The 16,936-nt window shown below is 34.7% G+C and overlaps 1 protein-coding gene across 1 annotated transcript in view; it reads right to left on the reverse strand.

Annotated features, from left to right (window-relative positions):
* The window catches only part of LOC149548469 (uncharacterized), a 40,108-nt gene extending 25,686 nt beyond the window's left edge, over positions 1-14,422 (reverse strand). Inside the window, exon 1 of the mRNA XM_089794263.1 lies at positions 14,314-14,422. Coding sequence (XP_089650389.1) covers positions 14,314-14,422 — 109 coding nt within the window. The remainder of the gene's footprint in view (positions 1-14,313) is intronic.
* Between the last annotated feature and the right edge of the window lie 2,514 nt (positions 14,423-16,936).

Genomic DNA, 16,936 nt, shown 5'->3' on the forward strand with positions numbered 1-16,936 from the left:
AAAGAGGATTTGGCTAGCCTTTTTGTGAACCCAAAAATGGGATACCATTTGACAAAAAAAACTCAAACTATCAATTAAATGGTACACAAATGATGCCATACGTGCAAACTTTTGGGATCATTGGTGGATGGTTTTTGATATCCCTCCACATAGAAATTTAGAGGTGCCAATTTATTTCCTTAGAAAATTATATGTAGAATTTGTGTTGAAAGTCAAAGTGAACTATTGGAGCATGAAGCCCAACATGGTTGTAGGACTAGGAGCTCCTTAGGATAGACCCTCTTCCCAGTAGAAGAAAGTTGGCACTTTTGTCCCCCCTACTGATATTTCCCCCACTCCTCTAGTGCAACATCCTGATATTATGGTAGAGGCTAGCTCTTAGACCATCAGAGTCATTCATAGGGTGAGTAGCCTATTGATATCTTAGGCTAGGTCAGTCCTGCCTCTTAGTGTTGATGATGTTGGTGCCAATTCATCATCAACTAGCTAATCACACATTTGTGTGCCTCATACTTGCATTACATGCAAGTATATTTTTCTAGGTCCCATAGGTGATCTTCTTGAGTATCATTTTGTATTAGACAAGAATACACTAGACACATGTGCAGAGGCTATAGACCTTGATGCGAGAGAGGAAGGGAATGCAGAGGCATGGACTCCTTTGGTGTCAGTACGTGTATACATTTTTTTTTTATGACATGTGTGATTTAAAGTTAATTTTTATAATAGAGTAATTTTAATTTTTAAGTCATACTGACTAAGACATCTATGTGATCTTCATTCATGTTTAGTTGATGATCGAGGAGGAGCTCAAATAGATTGATGATTCCATGCTCTCAGCCAATTCATTTGGCCTTGAGACATCTACGGTACATTATGTTGTGTTCTCATTGTTTTTTCTATTTGATATTGTAGCATATATGGTTGCTAATCTTTCTTTTATCTTGCAGGTACCATCTGTCTCGGAGGGACAAAGTGTGGGGGATGAGCCAACACTTATTGACAAATGAAAGGTAATTAGGTGCTTTCTATCTGATTAAATATCAATGCATTCTTGTAAAATGTTTGTGTTAATGAAACTTAATTACATTCTTTATTGTATATAGGGTGTGGCTACTGGTGATGAGTCCATACAAATTTTGCGTCGTAGACGCTCGGGCATTTCTATTCGCATCGAAAGCTCCATTGTATGTATAAGTATCATTTATTTTTTATTTTCTTTATCTTCCTAAATAAATTCAAAACGGATTTCCATGATATTAACAACTACTATTTTGTATCTCATAGGAGACTCCTAGTGAACATGAGGTTCGACAGGAGAGTTATGTAGATTTGATGATGCAACCACTATATTCTGAGGAGGATCCTACACTAGTAAGTTGCAGTTTGAATTCATGATTAAATATGTTATAAATTTAGCATACTATGAATTATAATGTCATAGTTTAAGTTGTAGATTCATCTAACAAACATATTTGAACATACACAGCCCACAATTAGCAAGGGATGAGCATTTCCTAGGGCATACGAGAGGACTCTTGATCGGCGTAGGAGGTCGATGAGAGAGGTATCTATTATGAAAGTTTAATAGTATAAATCTTCATTAAAAAAAGATCATTATGCATTTGAGTAATTCAATGTTAGATAAAAGAAATCATATAAATTTAGTAGTCTAACTTTGAGTTTTCTGTGAGGCCTCACCCTGACCCTTTATGGCCTTAGTTGTTACTTTACCTTTTTGTTACTCACGACTCAAGATGTCAAGACATTATCAGATACTTGAACATATCATATTATTTCATGTTGTGTGATGTTATTTTTAGATATTTGATATCTGTCATTTAATGCTTTATGTATATGTATGTGGATGAATTTGGTAAAATGTAGGATTAACACATTAATTTTTGGAATCTTTATGATAAAGGATATAAGTAGGATGCAAAAAATCCTGATTGATGTATGTTTCAATTTATGTGAATTTATGATATGTATATATGTACATGTGATTTTCGGGACTACTAATTTGTTCACTGAGTGTACAGATATTTTTAGCCGAGGAAACCGACGGAGGAACAACACTGATCCCTATGTGCCATTTGTGGAAACCTTGTTGTTCGTAATTCAAGTATTGTATTGAGAGATGTATGAATTTATCTTTTCGTGTTCAGTAAATGTGAATGTCTCGTAATTATGTTCTGTTAGTGTTGTTTGACACTCGTGAATTGTTTGTGCCCTTTAGCATGCTAGTTAGGGTTAGTTGTGTAACCCATGGACCTAAGTCGAATTAAGTTAGTTTTAGTTTGTTAATTGAGTTTAGTCATCCTTAATCCGGATTAGTGCTTAATCTACTTTTTAGAGTTGTTAGTTGGTCCTAATTATTTTCTAGCTTTTGTTTAGCTCTAAACCTCTTTCCTAAAGCTTAAAACATGAAAAAATTTTTACCCAAAAGGTATGGGTATGGGTTAGGGGTCTTTTCCAACCCCTAAGCCCCTTTTTTTGACTTTTGAGGTCACTCAAAAAGTCTCTTTTTGCCTTTGTGCGAAAATTGACCATGGTTATCTTGAGTTACCTCACCTCATCGCCACTTAGTTTGTAACCATAGTGAGGATAGAGTTAGGAGTTTATAGAATGGAAAGTGGGTGGGAGAAGTTATTGATCCCTTGGGTGGTTGAGTTTGAGGCTTATTTAGAGGCCTTTCTTGGTCTAGTTGGGGTTGTTGCCCAATCTCTACATTTAGAGAGGAGTTCTTGAAGATTGAAGCAAGGAAGGGGAAACTCTACTGAAATTTGTTCATTTGCCATTACCTCTTGTGAAGGTAGGAAATTCTCATCTCCCTTATTCAATTTCCATGTTTGTTTCATGTTTATGCTACCTTGTTGATTTTTTCAATGTTTGTATGTTTGTGGGTATGTTGGGAAGCTTTGCAAACCATGTTATTTTTGGATGATTTCCTTTCATGTTTATGTTTGCAATTTTGAGATTTTTCTTGCATGGGTGTTTTGGTATTACTCACCCTTGGAGAGGGCAGAAGTGACCAATTTTGGGAAAGGTCTTTTTAGTCGGACTCCAACTAGTGTAGAGTCTCTTCTCAGGATGAGAAGAGGGAGAAAGGTTAGGGTGTTATGGGCCCCTACCTGTCATCACAAACCTTGTATGATTATGGTATGTTGAAATGGAAGAACGGAAGTTCTTGGTTTATAGCCCCGATTGGGCATCTGTTTGGTGTTGTGCTTGACTTCTCCTATTGGAAGAATCCACCTTTCCCTAGTGTTGATTCATTGTGAATCATATAGTGATAACCTTGTGTGAATATGCATGCTTGAATTGTGCTTGGTCATGCTTGTTGTCACTTGATCAGAATTCTGTTCCCTTTATGGTTCTTAGAAATGTGATGCAGAAAAAGATAAATACCACTTGATAAGGGCCATAAAGGAAACTTATATTGGATTGTTGAAATTTTGGAGATTGGAATCATATGTATATTGTATTTTAATTTTGTTGTAGTGGCCACGACGCCAGGTTTTCTTCCTGGTTCTTTCTCGGCTGAGCCCTTGAATCAGGTTGTTAATAAAATAAATGATTGAGTAATTTATGTCTCTTTTGAAGTTTTCGTATTTTATTTCGTCATATGAATGTATATCAAAGATAAGATGAAACAAGGATGTTCAATTATGCAAGTTTCAATTTGTAAATATATGGTATCTCCTTTGAGTTGATATGATCTAGTTCATGATTGATTGTGTTGAAAGTAAATTTGCTAGAACATGTAGGAAAGTATTATGTCATGATTTCCAAACTTAAATTTAAAACACAATAGAGGAAAGAACTCGGTGTGTTTTGATACTCCCTTCAAAATGAATAGAGCATTATCATTTTGATCTCTTTATTTTCTCAATTGTCCTAAGATTAGTTTAGTCATTATGTTATTCAATTTGTGCTCCATCAGTTATAATAGATAGTTAAATGAATATGTAGATGATTATTCCATGTAATGTGGGTATCATTGAAATGCATAGCATTTAGGGATCATGGAAATTATTAACCAGGAATTCATAAGAGATCTACGTAGATTTTGATGATCTTGCAATAGTTTTTTTGTTGAGCATGATGTTTAATAAGATGATAAGTTAATATCATTAAGAACTAAAACACTCCATAGTAAGACTTAAACCTACAAGTAAGTTTCAAAATGCATGAAAAAAAAAAGAAGCCTGTAGTAGCACTTATATCATTTTGGAAATTGTATGGCAAAAAAAAATGAGTTCATACTATTACAGACTAATAAAATAATAGACCCTCAATGATATAAAACCAATACTTTATAAAAATCTAAATATCCTAGCTACTAATATATTTTCCTACCATATAAACTTTATGTCATTAATGTTTCCCTCAGCTTGGTGGACGTCACTTTGGATGGAGGTTTTAAAAATGTGTTAAATCTTGCAAAGTCAAATTTTACTGCCACTTGGTGACATCATCGTACCTCCACCCTATTCTTGGTTTGCGCTAGCCTTGTCTTATCTTGGCTAAATTGCTTTTGGTATGGTTTGATATAAACCTTTGTTTTCATTGCCATTTTTTTTATTGGCTACTTTTTCCTTTAAAGGTGGGTATGTGCATGACTAAGGCTTGGTCAACGCTCATGATGATTGGGCAGAGCGTTGTCCCAAGGACAGCGCTTGGGAAGCGCTCCTTGGGAAGCGCTACCCATGCTTGAAGGGTAATGTTAGCATAGGGGGATGTAGGGTTAGTATAGGTTAGTTTGGATAGGTTAGTGTTTAGTTTAAATTATGTTATGATATGTTAGTTTAGGATAGTAATTGTTAAGATAGTTAGGATTTATTTGATGTTAACTTTATTTTATTAAAGTTATATGTAGGTTAATTCTATTGTTTAGTTTAGGTTTTAATGATGATAGTTTCTATGTCTAGTTGAGTTTTTTTATTGGGATTTAATTAGTTTAGTTTAGATTTTGTTAGAAGTCATTTCTAGTTTTATGATAGTTAGATCATTTTAAATTTAGTTTAGTATAAGTTATTTTTCTTGCTAGTTACTTTGTATTATTTGTTAACAGTTTTAGCAAGTTAGTTGTAAATTAAGTTAGTTTAGTATTAAATTATTTTAAAATATAATATAGTTGGATTTTAAATTAGTTAGTATTTTTATATATAGTTTTTAATTTAGTGATCTTTAAATTTTGGTATTTGATTTATGATTGTATTAGCATTATATTAAAAAGTTTAGTTTTGTTATGAATTAGGTATCATAATTAATTAATATTAATTTATAGGTTCCATCATCTTTTAAATTAGTGTAACTTTAGTTCTATACTAATATGTTTTTTTTCACTAGTCTAAATGTATTATCGAGTTAATTTTAGTTAGGTTAAATGTTAGGTTTATTAATGTTATTAAGGTAACTTTTTATTAAAAGAATGGATTGATTGATTTATTAGTTTAAATGTTACAAATTAATATTAATGATAAATTTTACGTGAGACCCATGAGAATGACTAAAATTGTTTTGCTTTAAGTATTCGGTGGCATTTCTGTTTTATTTTATTATTCAATTAGAATGCAAGAACGTAACCAATTATCGATATCAATCTTATAACGAAAGTTCTGATCTTAACAAATGTATTCCTCCACAAGAGTTATCAACTTATGATGTAATGAAGAGAATCTTTTCATGCAATGTGATCTTAACCTTATCGTACTTAGAGCATCTTAATTATAAATTTAAAAAAAAAAAAGTTTTGTGTTTTTGCCCCGTAGTTTGGGCATGACATTTTCCTTTTTTGTTTATGTAGGAGGCATCCGATCCACCTAGTGTAGTGAAGAGGTTGCATTTTGATGATCCACCAGCACCCTAGGATAGTATAGTTTTCATAGGATGCATCATGAGATATTTTGAGATGGCATATGCCACATTTTTACAGAAATATTGATATTATACACATTCTAATGGCATGATCAGCCACATTTTATATATGGATCTATGTATTTTGATACATATTTGTGTACTTTGTCTATGGATACACGATCTTTGATATATATTTGTGTAATTTTTCTATGAATACATGTATTTTGATATATATTTTTGTCATTTATGTGCACAATGATATACATATTAATTTATTATCTAGTATTGTTTAATTTATCATGGATCATGTGTATCGTTCATGTTTATGGAATATCACTAATTTTGATCATGTTCGTTATATTCGATTCAAATGCAATATTTTGTGAATAAAATTTTAACAACTTTTATTATAAGTTTGGATGCAATGTTTAATTTGAAGTGCTATCATGACATAAAGACACTTGTTAACCTCGTACACAAGGTTCACATAACCCATACTGATCCACTTAACAAAACTGGCTTCATTAATGCATGCTATAATTTTACACCTTATATACATGTTTCCAACCTTATATGGTCATGCTCAAACCCCTAACTAACTCTTTGCACTCATTTTCACTTTGCAAGAAAAAGTTGCATATTTGCAATTTTGCAATTTAACAACTTTTGCAATTTTGAACAATTTTTTATATAACTTTAAATTTCTAATTAGATAAGTTCACCAAACTTCGTAAGCGGTTATTGATAGCCCTCACGAGCTCCGAGTTATGACCCTTGAAAGATCTACCTTGAAATGCACTTAGAGCACCTTGGAGACTCCTCAGTATGAGGTGGCCACGGATGATGGAGGGTCTCCATGGCTAGAACAAGGGTGTCACTAGGGTTCAGTCACCCATATAGAGCTAATGGCCCTGATGATTTGATGCCAAGATCAGCAGTTTCAATGTTACGTTGTGGTGCACCTATGAACTGAGGCACATTGCGAGTTTTGGCATTGAGCGAGATCATTGTGTTGAATTCAAATGGAATGTGATCTCTCAAAAATGAGATAAGCTATTTTAGACCTCGACATCATTGTCTTGTACAATTTAAAATTTCATCAATATCCCTCACGAGCTCTGAGTTACGACCCTCTAAAGATCGACCTCAAAATGCACTTAGAGCATCTTGGAGACTACTTGGTACGGGCTGCCCGCAGAGGATGGGGGGTCTTTGTGGCTAGAACAAGGGTGTCACTAGGGTTCACCCACCCATCCAAAGCTAATGGCACTGATGATTTGATGCCAAGATTAGCAGTTTCAAAGTTACGCTATGGTGCACCTATGAATTGAGGCACACTGCGAGTTTTAGCATCGAGCGAGATTGTTGTGCCAAATCCAAACGAAATGTGATCTCTCAAAAATGACATAGGTTATTTTAGGCCTTAGCATCTCGTCTTGTAGAATTTCATGTTTCGTCGATAGCCCTCATGAGCTCTGAGTTATTGCCCTTAGAAGATCAACCTCGAAATGCACTTAGAGCACCTTGGAGACTACTCGGTACGGGTTGCCCACGGATGATGGTCTCCATGGCCAAAAAAAGGGTCTCACTAGGGTTCACCCACCCATCTAGAGCTAATGACACTAACTATTTGATGCCAAGATCAACGGTTTCAAAGTTACACTATGGTGCACCTATGAACTGATGCGCACTACAAGTTTTGGAACCAAGCGAGATCTCTGTGCTGAATCTAAAATAAATATGATCTCTCAAAAATGAGATAGGTTATTTTAGGCTTCAGCATCACCATCCTATAGAATTCAACATTTCATCGATAGCCCTTACGAGCTTCGAGTTATGACCCTCGAAAGATCGACCTCGAAATGCACTTAGAGCACCTTGGAGACTACTTGGTACGAGTTTCCCATGAATGACGAAGGGTCTCTATGGCTAGAACAATGGCATCACTAGGGTTCACCCACCCATATGGAGCTAATGGAACCAACGATTCGATGCCAAGATCAACAATTTCAAAGTTACGCTATGGTGCACCTATGAACTAAGTCACACTGTGAGTTTTGGCATCGAGTGAGATCATTGTGTCGAATCCAAACAAAATGTGATCTCTCAAAAATAAGATAGGTTATTTTAGGCCTTGACATCATCATCCTGTAGAATTCAACATTTCATCAATAGCCCTCACGAGCTATGAGTTACGACCCTCGAAAGATCAACCTCAAAATGCACTTAGAGCACCTTGGAGACTCCTCAGTATGGGTTGCCCGTAGATGATGGAGGGTCTCCATGGTTGGAAAAAGGGTGTCACTAGGGTTCACCCACCCATCTGGAGCTAATGGCATTGACGATTCGATGCCAAGATCAGTGGTTTCAAAGTTATGTTGTGGTGCACCTATGAACTGAGGCACATTGCGAGTTTTGGCATCGAGCATGATCGTTGTGCCAAAGACAAATAGAATGTGATCTCTCAAAAATGAGATAGGTTATTTTAGGCCTCAACATCACCATCCTGTAGAATTTGACATTTCATCAATAGCCCTCACAAGCTCTGAGTTACAACCCTCAGAAGATCGACCTCAAAATGCACTTAGAGAACCTTGAAGACTACTCAGTATGGGGTGGCCACGGATGATGGATGATCTCTGTGGCCGGAACAAGGGTGTCACTAGGGTTCACCCACCCACTCGGAGCTAATGGTGCTGATGATTCAATGCCAAGATAAAATATATGAATGAGATGGTAGCTAACCAAAGCTTAGAAGATTATTTTTAGAGTATTGTAAAAGTATTTTGTGAGAACCTTGCCACTGAAAATTTAGAGTATATGTATTTTTTCTAATTATTCTAAGCATGAATGCAAGATGGATCCATTTCTAAAGAGCATTCAATAGGTTGATAGTTGTTATGAACTTTAAGCTACCTTAACAAAAGGAGGGGACTCCTTCACCATGGAGGAAGAGTTGGCATGGTTGTAATAATGCATGCTAACCATGATGAACTGGCAAAAAGGAGAAACACTATAAAACCAGCAAATCAAGCTTAAAGTTTGTGCTTTCAAGAGGTTGTGCAATTGGGTATTTTTCCCAGCTCAAGTCAAGGGAGGAGTCACCATTCAAACTAGCACTTGAACATGAAGATGATTATGGAGAGGATCAAATGCAACATGTTGATTCAATTCCAAACATTGATACTTTCAATCAACAATGTGAATTAAGTCACACCATTTTCATTCCTCAATAGATGTTGCATCAAATGATTCAATATTGTTCATTTATCCATATTTTGGTATTTGCCTTTAAGCATGTTAATCATGACACTTTTAAGAATGAAGTCAACTATTTTAGCCAACCAATGAATGAATTTATTTAACATTTGTCTTGTTACTGGTTAGGGTAATGTAGGTTAGTTTTCAAGCTTGCTACAATTGTTACCTTTGGATAATACTTGTCAATTGTGGAGTGTACATTAACCCTAAATTTGGCTCGTTAATATCTTTCCTTTCTTGTACATAGATGCAATAGGAATTTTGAATTATAGCTCAATATTTTTGGGTAAGTATGATGATGTGTCACTACCATGTCTCTCTTTTAATAAACCAACATGGAAAAAGGTTGAAAGGTGAAACACTTATTTTAATTTGACATATCTTTAGAGATGTTAATTCACCCCCCTTAGGATCATACAACCAATAGGCTTTACTAGAGTCATAATAACCAATAAGGATTAATTTTTAAATGTTATTAATCATAATTCATTGTCTTCTCTTTTTGGGATATGTTAACCTAGGTTGAATGAGTCTAGAATAGGTTAACCTAGGTCTAACTATTCCAAAATAGAATGACCTAACCCAGGTTGACTTATTCCCTAGGGACTTTGGGTCCCAGTGCAATTTTTTTCTTAGAGTTGTAAATTTGGAATTTGGGTGACTTGTAGTGATACAGAGTAAGCACAAGGAAGCACCAAACAATCAACCTTCTACCCCTAAACCTCCAAACTCCACAAGGGCTAGGCAAAGGCTATGACTCACTTCCAAATGGATACTAATCTGATATTACAACTTTCCATCAGGATCCAACTTCTTCCTACTTGGATCAACAATGGACTACTACCCCCCAACTTGGCAAAAGTGGGTTTATGGTGTTCCCAACCTTTCTAACACCAATGATGGCTTGAGGCAACAATTAACTTGACCCAAAAAAGGCAAATCACTAATCAAACCTACTGCTGATAACCTACAAAATAGAATGCAGCATTTGACCTACTAGGCAATTAGGCCTCCTAGTTCAATTTTTCAGCAATAACTCAAAACTCTTCCAATGGACTTGGCCAACAAAGTATAGTTTTAGATACTCTTTTGCAAGGATTAAAAGACTCCAAAGTTTGAAAACTTCACTCCACTCTAGCATGCCTTAACCCCAACCATGAACTCAAGCCTAATTAGCAACTTTAGGTGTGGTCTACAAGGTAATGGCCAAGAATGGGTTCATGGAATCAATCTTCCAATTTTTGCTATTTTGATAAAACTTCTTCCTAATTCAATTCTAACCATTCCTAAATTTTATTCTACGACTCAAAACACCTAAACTATCCTAACAAACATAAAATAAACCAAAATTCCACCTTTTGGACCAAACGATGCCCAAGTTCATATTAACACCTTGGGGTCTTGTATCCATTACATGGGTGGATGGCCTTAAGGAGATTTCTTAATCAATCCTAAGGCTTTATTACATTGAACAAAATGAACATTTTGATTAGGTGCTTTGCACCATGTAGGCTTTCTTTGTTTTTTGCCATTGTAGAATTTGAGCAATATAAATTTATGAAACCCTGAAGAACACATGTATGCAAGAACTTGTCACAGTTAGGTAAAGAGAAAAAAAGACAAGGGTTTAACTTTGACAATATACAAGATCACATTATTAGAATAAAATAATGAGTAAATTATACAATGGATATATATGGAAAACAATACTTTGAGTTTATACAAATAGATTAGATAAATGTAGCAAAGCACGCAAGTGTTTCAATAAGTTTATGTGGTTGTTGTCATACAATTAGAGCTTATATAATATATAGAACCCAAAATTTGACTTGAATTATAACAACCAACTTTAATAAAGTGTAACAGAACCACCCTAGCATTCCCAAGATATAGAAAAACATTATCCAAATCAACTATTTCTTCCACCCATCACTCTTCTTGCACCATGAGTCTTTGTCTATAATAACCTAGAGATGGAAATCTCACGCCATAAAAAAGAATGAAATGCATTGATAAGACTTGTAGTAATAGGATTACACAATATTAGCATCATAAAATCACTTCTTGTTTAAATGCTCTTAAAATTTTCCTTATAGCCTTGTATCACATGCAAATATGATTTGCAAGAACTTGTTCAATACCTTCCTCTTATAATTCCTTACAAAGAACCTACCAAAATATAAATTCGAATGTGTAACTAATTTAACCTGTCTTTTTCATTATTACAAAAACAATATACAAAAAAACTTCACATTTTACATCATAAATCTTAGGAATTCTCCCCAACACCCACCCCCCTCCCACCCCCCACTCTTCATGATGTACCTACATTCCAATATCATAAAAAATATTACTAACTTATTGTATTAAACAAGATAATCATTAGTTCACTGAATCATTATGAAGAAAATAACATAAGAAGTAAATATACCTAGTCGAGTGTTCCAATAGGGTCCTCTCTCTGTTTTAGGGTCTCCAACATGGCTTCATGATCAGAATTAGTAATAGTAAAAAGTTCTTTTACTTTTGGTCTTCTTTGATGCTTCAACAACTTTACATTTGTTGCTATAATAAGATGTGAATATATGAGAATTATTTTGTGCTTCTAATAGTCTTCAAATGTAGGAATTCCATTCCTTCTAAGCATGTATGTTCGTAGCCATGTTCCAGTGACAACCACTGAACCAATAGAATATGTGAATCCATCATCATCTATGATCAATTGTGCAAGCTTTTGTTTTACCTCTAACACAACGTGCTAACCAATAATCAGATTTCTCATCATTCCCTTGTGGTGCAACCAATGCAAAGACATGTCCTAGTTGAACAAGATCTAATAGATGGTTATGCTCAAGTGAACTTTCCATGTCATCATTTTTGATAGAGGGTATGATAAACAATGGAGTAAGATAATGTGGAGCCCATGTGTCCACCCACTCACTTGACTCACAATGAACCCAATCACATTGAAACTAACTAGGACAAAAGCAAGCTAGTTGTCATGTCCAAATGGTCCATGTACAAGAATCAGAGCTTCAAAATGAATGCATTTTTTATGAGTCTCTCAGTGTAGTACAATCTGATCTATCACCTATGGACCCTTCCTCAACCAACCAAAAGAACCTGCATACCAATGAATCAAGAGTCCCCCCCTGTGATAATGCTAAACTACATCAATCAACAATGCTACAAGCATCAAGAAGCTCTGTCGCTAAAATCTTCAATTGCTCCTTAACTAGAGCTCTCTTCGCACATGCCCTTACTCCATCATGTTCCCCTTTCCCATGGCCAAACTCAAAAAAACTCCAAATATGAGACATCCCCCTCTCTACGTGCATCTTACACAACCAATAAAACATGTGAGCATTCTTGAATTGACATATACAGTTATCTGACCAAATTATATGTCTATCCATAGCAATTGCATGCTCCTATAAAAAATCAAAATAATTCTCGAAACAATGTTGCACAAACTCGTGAGAGTGAGATCTATCATCACTCATATAAAAATGATACTCTCTAATAATCTTTCAATTATCTTCCATAATATTAGGGGCATGTCTATATGTTATGTGGACGAAAATAGCAATCTGAATGGAGTTGTAATACTGAGATTGTGTCTCATTTTGAGGTTGCAATGTGTAGTTTTCAGAAAAATCAACAACTGATATAATAGTGCCAATGGGAAAGTCTCCTTACACATTCTAAATTGTTGATCCAACCACTGAGACCTGTGACTATGTCTTGCATACTTGTAGAAAAGATTTGCCTTAAAATCTGAAATAAAACTAGCCATACTAATTTCTTTTCCAATCAATTCACATCTAGAGCCCTCACTCCCACTCTTCAATGTGTATTTCACTGTTTCATATACCTTTTTTTTTACTATTGTCTTTCCAAGATCTTGTTCGCACCCTGCATGGAAACATGTTTCAAACTTGGATAAGCCACCACATTTTGAACACTTTTCATTTAAGCAAGCATTTCTATAAAAGAAACAACCATCAACTCTATGACATAAAAATTGATTTGGCAAGTCTCTTGATGATTTTGGAAGCCCAATAGCACCATAATTCTCCAACATTTCTTTACTATGAAAAGTAGAATGGATGGAGCGTAATAGTTCATGGTGCATAGAAAACTCGACATGATATTTCCAACAACATGTATTTCAAATTAAGTGGCACACAATAAAATGGCTTCAAAGATTCAAAAGCCCTTTGTGATATATGAAGACTTGGATGACACTCTCTAAATTGTTTGAACGACATAGTTTGACTTACCTCCAAATAGTGTTTAGGATGTGGTGTACAGTATCTGATGCCAATTCTCAACTTTAACATATCTTTAGCATTGGGTGATACTCGTGAGCTAGAGTACCAAAATTGTGTAATTTCTTCCTTCACATCATCAAATAGCTTCTTATGAAAACATGAAAGTCTCCCACCAAATGCCCATGTTTCATTTTGAAAAGGATCATCAATTCTCTCTCATCAACTAAGTGCTCTTCTCAAAATAGTATGATTTAGGTTCAAATCAATACAAGTTTGTCCCATATATCTACCATTTCTCAGATGATGACTTACCAAAGAGGTTGTAATAACCCTTCGAGAAGCTCTGTTATCCTTCTCCGTGCTATTTTTTCCAATGCTATTGAGATCACTGAAAAGATTCTTCACAATAATGGCATTTCTTTTCAAATTTTTACTAACACAATTCTTCAATTTGGAAAGCATATGTCTCATCTTTTGCATTTTTAATAAGTGCACAAAAAGCTAACATTGCTCTACCACTACCTGATTGCTGAAAAACATCTTATATAATCTTGAAGCCAATAACTGAATAGTTCTTTTTGATTTTTTCCGTTCCAAATTGGTAATAATTGTTTCATCAATTTTAACTATTGATTTTTGTGTTCTAGAACCTTCATGTCGATTATAATTAGGAAATATGTAAGATTCTTGTGCATTAGGTTCTTGTGAATTGTCATATTTGGCATGGTAATTGTTCAATTTTCATTATGACCTAGTAGTATTTCCTCGAGATTTTCATTCTCTAAATTTTCAATTCCCACATTATCATTTTCAATTGGTACATTTTCATTCCCCAACTGCACATATTCATTAACTAACTCTATGATTTCACCTTCGACTAATTCATCGTCAACTTGACTAACATTTAACATACCTTGTCTTTTCCTTCGAGGTTCTATTTTGTCCATTTTCCTATATGCCGCAATGTCTTCATTGGATACCTTTCTTTTGTGTCCAACCTTTCGATGACTGCTACTCGCCATTTAGATGACAATATTGGACACCTAGGCATATATTTTCAAACATTTTTTGATTGTTTGGGTCCCAAAACGTGACTTTTCCTAAAACACATGAAAAAGGCCCACCAAAAGCAATGTTGTCTGGTTTGTAGTGACAAGGAATATTTTGAGAAAATAATGACAGTAAATATCGAGTATCCAATTTTAGATCGGATACTCAATTTCAAATCGGATATCCGATATAGGCTGGCACAAAATATTGGAGAGAAAAACAAATTTATGAGTTATGAAATATATAAATATATAATATATAATATATAACATATATATATATATGAAATTAAATTAAATTATATTATTATTATTAGTATTATTTAATATAATAACATAACTATTAATATATAATAATATATTATGTTGTTATTATTATTATTATCTATAAATATAATATATATTATTATACTATATTATTATTATTTTACTACATTATTATTAAATATAATAACGTAATATATTATATATATGTTATTAATATTTATTATTATTATTATGACCTATGTTACTAATATATAATAATATATTATGTTATTATTATTATTATTATCCATAAATATAACATATATATATATATATATATATATATATATATATATAATGCTATATTATTATTATTATTACTATATTATTTGTATTTGTTACTATAACAACATATAATAATTGTTTATATATGTCGAAAGGGGCCCTAGGATGACTTATGACACCTTTCGACACATTCTATGACGACATATGTCACTAGGAGTCCCAAGACCCCTTAAGGACAAATTATAATTGTCTCTATGGGTCAAAAGGGGCCATAGGATGACCTATGACCCCTTTCAACACATTCCATAATGACATATGTCACTAGGGTTCCTAGGACCCTTAGGGACATATTATAATCATTTATATGGGTTGAATGGGGCCATAGGATGACCTATGACCCCTTTCAAAACATTTCATGATGACATATGTCGCTAGGGGTCCTAGGACCCCTAAAGACATATTAAAATCGTTTATATCGGTCGAAAGGGGCCATAGCATGACCTATGCCCCTTTCGACACATTCCATGATGACATATGTCTCTAAGAGTCCTAAGTCCCTTAGGGACATATTACAATCATTTATATGGGTCGAAAGGGGCTATAGGATGACCTATGCCCTCTTTCAACATATTCCATGATGACATATGTCTCTAGGAGTCCTAAGACCCCTAGGGACATATTATAATCATTTATATAGGTTGAAAGGGGTCATAGGATGACCTCTAACCCCTTTCGACAAATTCCATGATGACATATGTCTCTAGGGGTCTTAGAACCTTATGGACATATTAAAATCATTTATATCAGTTGAATGGGGCCATAGGATTACCTATGACCCCTTTTGACACATTTTATTACAACATATGTTGCTAGGGGTCCTCAGACCCCTAGGGACATATTACAATTGGTTATATGGGTCAAAAGGGGCCATAGGATTACCTACGACCCGTTTCGACACATTTTATTACAACATATGTTGCTAGGGATACTCAAAACCCAAGGGACATATTACAATCGTTTATATGGGTTGAAAGGGGCCATAGGATGATCTATCGCCCCTTTCAACACATTTTATTAAAACATATGTCTCTAGGGGTCTTGGGACCCCTACGGACATATTAGAATCATTTATATGGGTCGAAAGGGGCCATAGGAAAACCTATGACCACTTTCAACACATTTTATTATAACATATGTCTCTAGAGGTCTTAGGACCACTTGGGACATATTATAATCATTTATATGGGTCGAAAGGGGCCATAGGATGAACTATGACCTCTTTTGACACATTCCATGATGACATATTTCTCTAGGGGTCCTAGGACCCCTAGGGACATATTAAAATCATTTATATGGGTTGGAAGGGGCCATAGGATTACATATGACCTCTTTTGACACATTTTATTACAACATATGTCGCTAGGGGTCCTAGGACCCCTAGGGACGTATTATAATCATTTATATGGGTCGAAAGGGGCCATAGGATGAACTATGACCCCTTTTGACACATTTTATTACAACATATGTCTCTAGGGGTCTTAGGACCCCTAGGGACATATTAGAATTGTTTATATGAGTCAAAAGAGGCCATAGGATGACCCATGACCTCTTTTGACACATTTTACTACAACATATGTCTCTAGGGGTCCAAGGACCCCTAGAGACATATTATAAACATTTATATGGGTCGAAAGGGGCCATGGGATCACCTATGACCTATTTCGACACATTTTATGATGATATATGTCTCTAGGGGTCCTAGGACCCCTAGGGACATATTACAATTATTTATATGGGTGGAAAGGGGCTATAACATGACCTATGACCCATTTTGACACATTTTATTACAACATATGTTCCTAGAGGTCCTAAGAACCCTAGGGACATATTACAATCATTTATATGAGTCAAAATGGGTCATAGGATAACCTGTGACCCCTTTCAACACATTTTATT

Source organism: Cupressus sempervirens, chromosome 7 (assembly GCF_028749045.1).
Source record: "Cupressus sempervirens isolate cs-2001-9-10 chromosome 7, ASM2874904v1, whole genome shotgun sequence".
Taxonomy (NCBI): Eukaryota; Viridiplantae; Streptophyta; class Pinopsida; order Cupressales; family Cupressaceae; genus Cupressus; species Cupressus sempervirens.